This window comes from Cervus canadensis, chromosome 9 (genome assembly GCF_019320065.1).
Source record: "Cervus canadensis isolate Bull #8, Minnesota chromosome 9, ASM1932006v1, whole genome shotgun sequence".
NCBI lineage: Eukaryota > Metazoa > Chordata > Mammalia > Artiodactyla > Cervidae > Cervus > Cervus canadensis.
The window spans coordinates 46,178,495-46,190,521 of NC_057394.1; the positions used below are offsets into that span (position 1 = coordinate 46,178,495).

At 33.6% G+C, this 12,027-nt stretch overlaps 1 protein-coding gene across 7 annotated transcripts in view; it reads left to right on the forward strand.

Annotated features, from left to right (window-relative positions):
- The window catches only part of PCDH9 (protocadherin 9), a 1,108,845-nt gene that overhangs the window by 390,735 nt on the left and 706,083 nt on the right, over positions 1-12,027 (forward strand). For 2 of the 7 annotated variants that reach the window (XM_043477930.1, XM_043477933.1), the window contains exon 3: positions 9,721-9,822. The exons of the other annotated variants lie outside the window; for them this stretch is intronic. In XM_043477930.1, the coding sequence (XP_043333865.1) occupies positions 9,721-9,822 (102 nt within the window). The remainder of the gene's footprint in view (positions 1-9,720; positions 9,823-12,027) is intronic. 7 annotated transcript variants of the gene reach the window in all.

A 12,027-nucleotide genomic window follows, 5' to 3' on the forward strand; every position in this document is an offset into this window, starting at 1 on the left:
TCTGCATATGTTAAATAAGAAGGGTGACATCACACAGCCTTATCATACTCCTTTCCCAGTTTTGAACCAGTCTGTTGCTTCATATCCAGTTCTAACTGCTGCTTCTCAACCTACATACAGGTTTCTCAGGACACAGATAAGGTGGCTTGATAATCTCATCTCTGAGAATTTTCCACAGTTTGTTGTGAGCCACACAGTCATAAGCTTTAATGTAGTCAATGGAGCAGATGTTTTTCTGGAACTCCTTGGAGAAACTCCAAGATCCAGCAAACGTTCACAATTTGATCTCTGGTTCCTCTGCATTTTCTAAACCCAGCTTGTACATCTGGAAGTTCTAGGTTCACATACTACTGGAGCCTCACTTGATGGATTTTCTGCATAACCTTTTTAGTATATGAAGTGAGTGCAATCATATAGTATTTGGAACATTCTTTGGAACAGTCTTTGGAATTGGAATGAAAAGCAATGTTTTTCAGTCCTATGACCTTTGCTGAGTTTTCCAAATTTGTTGACTTATTGAGTGCAACACTTTAACAGAATCATCTTTTAGGATTTGAAATAGCTCAGCTGTAATTTGGTCACCTCCACTAGCTTTGTTCCTAACATTGCTTCTTAAGGTCCACTTGACTTCACACTCCAGGTTGTTCCACTCTAGGTGAGTGACCACACCATCATACTTATCTGTGTCATTAAGACTTTTTTGCACAGCTCTTCTGTGTATTCTTGACAACTATTCTTAATTTCTTCTGCTTCTGTTAGTTCCTTACTATTTCTGTCCTTTGTATTTGATACTCTTTTAGAATTCCCTGGAAATACTAACCAATTTAAAAAAATGCATTGACTTTCGTGGACATTAATTACCTAAGAGTGAAAATGAAACTCATCATTTTCCTTCCCTGAAGCTTTCAATTCAGGCCAGAAATATAAGAGAAAGATCACTTTCAAATTCCCAATGAATATTCCTAAAATGGACCTCTCCCATTGTATTTGAAATATTAAAACTATTTTTACTCACTCTATTTTTCTTGTGTTGAGACAATTTTAGTTTTGTTTCCCTTCAAACTATAAATAAAATTAAATTATAAATATATGAAACATTATAAGGGATTTTATAGTAAAAATAAAAAAAATAAACTTATATAAACTATAAAACAATTTTCTGGAATAAAAACTATAGCATGAATAATCTTGACTGATCCTGGTACTGAAAACGTCTGTTATTGTATTCCTTAGAATATGTTTAGACAGAAGTTAACCTCTCTTCCTAAGTGTCTGGAGCTGTAAAGGGTTCCATTTATTTAAAATGCAGAATTAATTTTCAGTATGCAATGCTGACTGGCATTAATGAGGCTTTGCTCAAGCAACATAACATGCAGTCCTTTTGTAATTTAAAATCTTTCAATGTCTTACTGCTCTTGTGAAATGGCTTTATAGTAAGGTAATAATACAAGGAAGAAACTGATGGAGAAATTATTAAGCATAGAATATTAGTATTTGAAGTGTACTTTCTGAGGGTTTTTATTTCTATGCATGCCCATAGCAACTGGGTCAAAAGGGGTACATAAAACTCTACATAACATCCATGAACCACTTAAAGAAAATGTTGTAATGTGCAGAAGGCAGCTACGATTTGTGGTCCTCATAAAGGTAGTTTTGCACTGCTGTTCCTTGGTGAATAATGACCTACAACTGTATCCAGTTTATCTATATTATGTTAGAGAGCTTAGTAGTAATTGCTCATAAAACAATTTATAACTGGATGTGAGGAAATATATGACCTTATTCATGTATGTATTTATTTATTTAGCAAAATTGAGTTCACACTCATGCAGCCAGCACCCTGGCTCACTCAATGTTCAGTTCACAGAAGTTTGCTCTGCTGTTACACATTTAGAGGAAAGCTGCTGCATAATTTTGACATAGGATGCTATTGCTTAATTTTTAACTAAATTACCAAAATTTCTATAGGACTAGAAAATTATTTTCCTTTTATTCCAAACTTCATTAAGTATTATGTATTAAATATTATGTGGAGAAAAGAAGATAAAATTCAGCTTATTGCAGTCCCTTCATAAACTTCATGATTCTTTTGGGAATATGTCTTTATCTCAAGTTCTGCATTTGTCCATTTGTCCATTAAAAAAACCTTGAAAGTCATTGCCTAGAAGGAAAGTATGCAATTTTCAGGTATCCTCAGGAAATGAACAATATACAGAGTTGCTAAATCTTTATAATAACCAAAGATAAATTATACTGATATATTGCTTTCAAATCCCACTTAAGCAATAACACATTGGGAGAAAGTTATTTCTTGGTTATGATACTTCTCACTTATACTTTTTTATTAAATTGTTACAATTGTTTGAAGAATGTCTGTCAGTCTATGATACAGTTCGTTAAATTTTGAAACAGCTTATGAAGAATTCCTAAACAAAGGGAGAAAAAGTTTCATCTGATATTTTAACTTGAATTACTTACTGAATTTCATCAAACATTAATTCCACATTCTTATTTTTCCAATCCTCTTTTTAACTTATATTTGTTAAGATTTTTTACAAAATATTCCTATATTTTAACTGCTTCAGAATAAATTGGCTCCATTTAGTATATTATAATAATAGTAGCTAGAGGTAAATATTATACTAGTATGTTAAAAGTAACCTGCTTGCATAGCAAAGTGCACAATAAGAAATACTTATTTTTGTCTGTTAATATCACTTGTTACAGGAAACTATAATTGAGGGAAGCCATCTGGTCTATTTAATGGCCTATGCCAAAAGGCTATATAAAATCAGCCTTTGTTTTCTCATAAATTCCACATGGAGCAGTCAACTTCTCCCTGTTCATTGAGCAACAGTGACTGCCTCCATCTGGCTAGCCTCTGTAAGCCTGGACTAAAAATGGAAATGCTTGTTGGGACAGAGGAGAAAGCAAGAGCTATTAAGGGTGAAAGGGGAGGATGTACCTTGGGACCTCAAGAAAGGAGAAGAAAGGCTATCTCCAGACTGAAAGGAGATATAGGGTGGGGGCCATGAGAAGAGTGGAGGGGAATTTACACAAAGCAGAGGGCTTTTGGCCAGTTCAGGTAGTTTTGAAGTAGATCCCAGTCAACTTGCATACCCCGGGGGTGTCTGATGCCCTGGAAGAACCAAGACTGGATGGGCAAAGTCTCCTGGGTAGGCAAATTGTGCAGGGCCAAGAAGTTGAACAGGAGCTAATTTGTTCATATACGTGGTAGATCAATTCAAATGTATCCACTTATGTGACATATTATTGTGAAGAAATTGCTTCCTGCCATGAATTACTGAGGACTTCCCTTGTGGTTCAGCTGTAAAGAATGTGTCTGCAATGCAGGAGACCTGGGTTGATCCCTGAATTGGGAAGATCTCCTGGAGAAGGAAATGGCTGCCCACTCCAGTATTCTGGTCTGGATAATTCCATGGACTATATAGTTCACGGGGTCGCAAAGAGTCAGACACGACTGAGGGACTTTCACTTCACTTCATGAATTACTAAAGGTCCAGTTGGAGAAACAAAGCATGATGACTAAATCCATTGCTTTTTTTATTGTTTTTACTACAGGTACTCTCAATCTATGAGACAAACGTACTATATTTTTGTCTTAGCATTTACAACACAAAATGTAGGTTTGGGGAATACTAATTTTGCAATGAATTTGTCTGCTGGGGACAAAAGAATAAAAGAAAAAAGAAAACAGCTACAAAGAAATTATTACCCAGGGAGTTAGAAGCCAAAATAATTTAGGTGAATATGTCTCTGTAAAAAGTCTTGCAGTTTTTTCATTTATTCTTTCATTTCACTTAAAATTTTCACTTAAAATACTTATAAAATACCTCATAATGCTGCAGGCATTGTAGTAAATTGTCAACAGGAGGATCATGTTCCCTTGTGAAGTGAAAGAAAACAAAACATATTCAGAGACAGTACCTTAGGAAGAAAACCAGCATGTTCCTTACCTGGCTTTAGAAAAACATTTTCTACTGAAAAGGAGAGGATTGATCCTGAGTCAGATCTGAAGAGATTTATCTCCCACATAGTAACTTTACTTCTGAAAATAAATTATTTCAAGATTTTACAGATTATGAAGCCCTTTTATAACCATTATCTACAATTTTGTTGAGGTGGATGGAACAGATTTTTAACAAAGCCATGCTAATTCTTTTTCTATGTGCTGACTCATTTTCAGGTATTTGAAAAACTCAGAAAAAGTAAAGAGAAGTAAGGAAAATATCTATGTCCCTAGTACCCAGAATTACTATATGTTAATATTTTATGATATTTCTGTCTCCAGTTTTTTTAAGAAAAATACTTTTTTTAAGGAAAAGAAGAGGAGCAAAGCATTTTTTTTTTTTAAAAACAAAATAAACAAGGAGATGTCTTTACGCTACTGATGCAGGTGACATTCCTTTCTGCATCCTTTTGTCTGCATGCATGCTCAGTTGGTTCAGTTATGTCTGACTCTTTGCCATCCTATGGACTTCAGTCTACCATACTCCTCTGTCCATGGGATTCTCCAGGCAAGAATACTGCAGTGGGTTGTCATGCCTTCTTCCAGGGGATCTTCCTGACCCAAGGATCAAACCCGTGTCTCTTACCTCTCCTGAATTGGTAGGCAAGTTCTTTACCACAAGCACCACTTGGGAAGCTGTTGGATCCTTTTATGGTTCATCATTTTTCCTCACTCTACATAAGTAATCTCTATACTGATATATATTCTAGCCATCTGTATTTCTATGATTTTAAAACCAAATACCATTTATGTGGTGTTTGGCTTTAAAATGTATTATACTGCATTTTCATTTTAAATCAAAATATGCATTACACAAGGCAAATACCTATGTGTTAACACACCTTGATGAGTATTTTAGCTTTGTTTCCCAAGCACATTTAATAATGACAGGGCAATAAGCTAATAAAGAAGGATTCATAGAAGATATTAGGGAGAAACAGGAAATACAAGCTCAAGGCTTCCTGATTTGAGACAGTAAGTTTCAGGATATTCAGTGATTAGAACAAATTTTCAGAAATCGGAGCATATGCTGTGGATCTCTTAAAATATAAACTTTATCAATTTCCTGAAATACTCATAAAAATGTATGGTTTGCTGTAAACATGCTTAGGAACATTTTTAAAGCCCTTCCTTTGTCTGTTTACAAATAGTAAATGGTTCATGTGTCTGTTTGAGAAAGTATTTTAGAATTGGGAACCAGAGGAGAACGCCATCAGAAAATGTACTTCCTAAGGAAGTAAGCTTCATTTTCTCCGAACTTTTCAGTTTTAGCAATGACAATACCAACACGAACAGTTACATGATTTCAGAAGGAAAGCATGACCGATAAAAGGACACCCAGGAGTTCGTGGGCCCTTTCAGGGCGAGTGACACAGATGCGTCTGGAAGGAAGCAGTTATCGGTTGTGTCAAGTGAGAAGAGGGCTGTGAATTCCCCTTCAGTTACTATAAGAGGTGTTAAAAGCTTGACACACGTGGGCTCTACAAAGAATGGGTAGAGAGGTTGAAGATACCAAGTGCAGACAAGTCTTTAGATTCGTTTCTGCAAATGTGAAGCTTTTACTGATGTTTAGAACTTTTGTATTAAACATTGAAGGATGTTTACTAATTCTTCATGAAAGCAATCTCTAGTTTCTTAAAATGAGTAGGAATAATAGTTTCTGTGGGAAGCTTTAACAAAAGGAATTGTTATTTAATGAAACCTATAGCATAAAAACACAGGGTGGCTGCCTGTATAATGACTGCACAGATTTTATAATAGCACAATTGATTTTTGGCAAACAACCTCGAATTCGCAAGAAGGTAGGAGGAGTAAAAGAATAAGGCATATTGCTACTACTATAGAGTTGGGTGGGAAAATGTAAAGAATCCCCTCTGTAGCAAAGAAAACAGCAGTGTTGAACTTAATGGTTATGAAATTTTTCATAAAACTTTTGTTGCTTTTGTTACTGTTGTAGTTTTTCTCTTGATATTTTGACTATGAAGTACTTCCTTAGGAATTTGTATCAAAAATGAAAGAACTAATATTCCTCGTTATGAGCCAGATTTGTGTAGGTATCTCTATTGATAGTGAATGACAATTTCCCAGGAACTATGACAAGTGTTTGAGGGAAGAGTTATACACAAAATAAAATAGAAACTATTAAATGGAAAATATCAAATAGAATTGAAAGTATAAAATAAATGTATTTACATTGATCTCCATTTAATATGATTGCTGTTAGAGAACTCTAGCTCTCTTAAGTATGATGTATATATGAATCCCTCAATATTAAATCTGATTTAGCAAATCTATCTTGACCATAACTCATTTTATAGTTATTCATATCAAATTTTGAAAATGGAAAAATTTTAGTTGATGAAATCTCAAGACTTTTATAATAAACCTTCTATTTTCAGCTGCAACTGTCTTTGAAATAGAAACTTGTCGGGAAGAATATATAGCAATTAAATTGTTTTTCCCTTAAGAATGTGTTTCCTTAATGTTTGGGCTATTAATAATATTGCCTCTCAAAATATTCTTTACAGTGTTATTTTTGCTTTTTCACTCTGATTCATAGATTTGTAATCCTTAGAGGCCTCATAACACTCAAAAGTTTAAAAAGTGATGAAATAACAGTGAATTAAACTTTTCCTTGGATGTCATTAACTGTTCTGTTAATGCCTCTGTTTATAAGAGGCGGCTAAAGAATTAGACACAAGAAAGGGATAGTGGTAAAATCTTGTTTAGGTGGAAGAACTTACCTGAGTGTAAGTTATATTGCAAATGCAATCGTTTTGCTTATATCATATTACTACCTTAGGGCGGTAGGGAAGGATTGAAGATAAAAGCTCACCTTTGGCACCCACTGTGTAAAAGCACCATTCCATTATTTGGGTGTCATCTCTCACATTAAGTCCAATTCTGTAACTTCTCATCATTTGCCTAACCATTAAATTTCATGCACTAATAACCCCTGTCCCTAGCCTCATGGCATAGCTCACACGATCCATGGTTAAAGCATTATTGAACTACTTGCAGCTCATAGGCAAGTGTGGGGAATTCATATCTCTAGCCTTTGCCTATACTGATTGTTCTGTCCTAAATGTACTGGCCATGATTCCCTCAACAGCACATTTTTCAAGACTAGACTCATTGGAGTCTCACAGTTCTCTTTTCTTTGTCCCTTAGCAACTTAGGCATATCATGATGGTTCTTTGTTTCCAATTATGACTTCACTGCTAGTGTGAGACCATTGCAGATATAAAATGCCTTACCTTGGTGAAACACTAAAATCCTGAATCAAAGCATTCACTCAGCAAATATCTGATGATCAAACAAATGAACAAATAGAATAGGAGATGTGAATGAATAAGCAAATCAATGAATCCCTTAAGGGAGAAATGTCAGGGTAGCCATAGCCCAAGTCTTGTTACATAGGAGTGATTTCACTGGTCAAATCCTTGCACAGAGGATTTTGAATCTATCTGAACCTCTGCACTCCCCATCTGTTAAGGTAGGATTACATTTTCTACCTCTCTCTGCAGAGGTTTCTTGTGGATAATACATAAAATCTTATATGTAAAGGAATAAAGTATTATGCAAACATAGGATTTTTTTTCCAATTTCAGAGGTGCTGTGATGCATCCATGAAAAAAAAAAAAAAATCACCTAATCCACAATGGGTTAAATAAGGAAAAGGATTAACAAGAGATCAGATTGAAAGAAGAGTGAGGGTAAAATTCCCTATAGTGTCCTGAGGCCAGAAAAGAAATGAAAACCTTAACCCAGGGATTCTAAACTCTTGGCTGCACACAAGAATTACCTGGGTATTTCAAAAATAGTTTTGCCTTAGCTTTAATTTATCTGGCGTGAGGTGGGGCTCAGTCAGTGGCACTTTTTAAAGCTCCCTGGGTGATTCTAACATACAGGCAGGATGAGAACCACTCCTGGGCCACAGGAATTGTGGAAATGTTTCTAAGGAAAACAACTGCATAATACATGAGAGGTTTTAAAAAGATTAATCAGCATGAATAGATATGAGGAAAAGTGAGGGACATGAATTGAGAGACTAAAATGTCTAAGACCATCACAGATGAAGATAACTGTTTTAAAACCTAAACTTTTTTTGAAAACTGAAGAAGTCATTGTGGAGAGATACCAAAGAGTGGCCTTCATAATTAACAGTGAAGTTGTTCAGACAAACTAGGCACATTCTAAGAATGAATACTGGCAGACCAGCATTTTACAAATTACACCTAAATCACTCAGATTATGAACAGAGGTTAAATGCAATCACGATTTGTTTTATTACCCAAAACAAGTTCCTAGAGGAGGCAGGTTTTAAACAGGGTTGAAATGATTTTATTGTAGAGAGGACAGGCATAGATTCTTTTTCAAGACAAAGTTTTCTAATACAGGCTTGGGTTTCAGAGTCATGCTTTCATACTCTGCTATATTGCAAATATTTTCAGAATATTTGCCCCTTCTCTGAGTTTAAAATAAAAACATTTAAGCTTTAAAACATGTAATGTGAATATTTTAAAATATGTATAAATATATAAAACATAAAATGGTGGTTTTGAGATTAAAATATACTGATCTTAATTATACTAAACTCTAAAACACACTTGCTTTTGAAAATGTGTTTGAGACTAATTTTATAAGATTCTTCTTTGGGATGGGGAAAGTAAAATTTCACTAGTGAACCAAAACAGTGGCATTCTACCTTGAAAAATATTATCTTCCCTACTTATAAAAATCTGTGCATACCTTTGTAGTCTTATGGGAGAGGAAAGGTTATATGTCAATGATGAGCCTTTTGGGGAGGCACTACAATGTTTTTTATTAAAGTGGAAAACTTAGAAACCCAATATTATGTTTAATAAATGATCAAGTAGCCATGAAACTAGTAAGAGATTTAGGAAAGAAGGAGGCAAGGATAATAGAAAGTAAATTATATCTTGTTTTCACACAAAACAACTTTTGGAGGAATAAGGTAAATAATCATTTTAATATTTTCATAGAGAAAAGCCAAGCCATCCTATGATATCTTGTTTTAAAATTTGTATTCATTTATAGGTGAATTATTTTAGTCAACATGTTTTAAAAAATATTTTGCATTTGCTACAGAAAAAAGTGAAATAAAACTTTAAGACCTTTAACTTTTAATTTTTCAGTTTTGGCTATTTCAAATGTGTAATTTATAAAGGACATAGATATGGTAGATAAGTTATGAGGAATGATCCTAGAAAGCTGAGTACTAGCTCAACTTTGGGAAAAACAATATTTTTACACCTCATTTCTCTCATCTGTAACTGGGGATAATAATATCTATGTCACAGTTTAATAATATGTTATATATATATCAGGCATTTGAATAATACCTCATTCAAAGAATGACATCATACAAGCTTTAGCTACTAAAATCGTAAGTATAATAAGTAAATATTTCAATAGAAAGAGTAAAATAACTACATCTTAGATTTCCTTAGTTTCAGTGAAAACACAATTTGTTTATCCTGGGGTCATTTTTTACCTTTTTGGTAAAGGCTCAATATGAATGCATGTACTTGAGGAAGACCCCTGATTGACTTGAAGTTCCCCTGACAGGGACCTCCTTCATTAGAAGCTTAGCAAACAAACATGTCTCTCAATAGACACTCTTAATATGGAATAGTTTGTCACAATTATTTGGTAATCTCTTTCAGTGTAACTCACACAACAAAAGTGACAATATTCCTGTCACTCCTCAGAAATGTCCAAGCTCTGCGGGTTTCCATATTCAGGAGAATGAAGAAGGCCATTACGAGGTATGCCATAATTCTATGGAGATCATGTTGGTACTGAGCAATTTACATTTTCCTAGTGATTTTAAATACTCTAAGTTAACTTATAAATATGTTCTTTGCTGACCTTCTTTTATGGTCATATTTTTATATTAGCATCTTTTAAAAACAATTTAAAATAAACTGTTAGAACAAAAGGAAAGAATAACCTTTTTCTCTTCTGGTAACGGTCAAACTATAAAATGTAGTGCTCTTGTCATTGACTGTAAAGTGTTGCTTTTTAGCAATTTTTGGAGAAAGTAATGAACAACTTTCTTTTTAAATGTTTTTAATTCATTTTTATTAGTTGAGCTAAAAATGCCCACATCCATTTGTTGAAAGATTGATTTGCTTCACCTGCTATACTCAAGGAAGGCAATGGTGCTTAATAAGAAGAGGTTAAATTGGAGTTTTCATTAATCTTTTAGTTTTTTAATGACTTTTCCTCAGCTTGATACTTTATTTTCCTGTATATTTGAATTAAAAATACAAATAATCATTTTTTTCTTTTTTCTCTTAATGTGTTCATTGTATAATATTCTTTTATTTATTTATTTATCTTTAATTTTGGGAGAGCTATTAAGTATCAATTATTCTAGTATGGCTGAATGTGCAAGTACATTATTTTTCATTAAAAATTGTGATATAAAACACACAGCAAGAAACTTACTATTTTAATCATTTTAAGTATATAGTTTAATAGTGCTAAGTATGTTCACACTGTACAATAAAAGTTCCATGTTTTTAATGATTTGTGTTTTAATAGTTGACTTTAACATTAATGCACACATATTTGTTTCACCTATTTTCCCCTATCATAGATGTAAAAGATGATGGATTGATAGATCATATGTATTGGTGTAAATATATGTGTGTTCTGGTGTGTTTGTGTTTATTGTATTTTCTCGCTGAAGATAGATTTTGTTGTTTTTCCTCTATTCTTTGCGACCCCATGGACTGTAGCCTACCAGGCTCCTCCGTCCATGGGATTCTCCAGGCAAGAATACTGGAGTGGGTTACCATTTCCTTCTCCAGGGGATCTTCCCAACCCAGGGATCAAACCTGGGTCTCCTGCGTTGGATGCAGACGCTTTAACCTCTGAGCCAGCAGGGAAGCCCTGTAATAGTTGACTTTAACATTAATGCACACATATTTGTTTCACCTCTTTTCCCCTATCATAGATGTAAAAGATGATGGATTGATAGATCATATGTATTGGTATAAATGTATGTGTGTTCTGGTGTGTTTGTGTTTATTGTATTTTCTCGCTGAAGATAGATTTTGTTGTTTTTTTTTTCTCTATTTCCTTAAATGTATTGAAAATGCTTTGATTATTGTTAGTAGTACAGCGTTTTTGCCAACTGAAGGGATATATCATTGTCAAAGTCCCAGGTATAATGTAGTTCAGAGAAACTACTTTGGTTAATATAAATTTGATTGAACAAGCAATTTCTTTTTGGACATACCATTAACTGAAGTGGACAAAGTGACATTTGGAGAAGCTTATCCTCTAATTCTTCCTCCATATATTTTTCTTTTTATTTGTGTAGATTATTTAGCAACATTCTTCTAAACTACAGAATATAGTCTTCTCCCATTTTACTTTTATTTTCTTTATCTTTCTTTCTCCAAAATCTTAATCATTTGACAGTTGAGAGAACTGTAATTTTAAACCCTTTGTTCCTCATCACTATGTGTTATGGGTCTAGAACACAGGGGTTTGTGCCATTACTCACCCTTATTTCATCCAATAATATCTCAATTACTCTATTGAAGAAAAAATGTTTCATTAATAAACACTCATGTAAATCTTTAATTCAGATATTCAAACCCATCAAAATCCAATTTTAAATTCCTAAGAATTATATTCATTTTTATATCATTTTCATTTCTGCATTTTTTGAGTAAAGAATCCATATCCCCCAGAGACCTCTAGGATTTCCCAAGAGAGTGAAATAGAGAAATCATTAATTGAACACTTTTCTTACTTTTGTGTTGAAAATAAATGAGCTATAATTAAAATAATTTTCTATGAACCGGACTTTTTTTTCTTCCCTAGATATTTTATACATTCTAAATCACAGGAACACAGTTTATATAGAGTTTATTTGACTAAATTTCTAAGGAACATTGCCAAGAAAAAATGAAACTCAGAATTATGATGTAGATTTATATTATGACTCCAAAAAT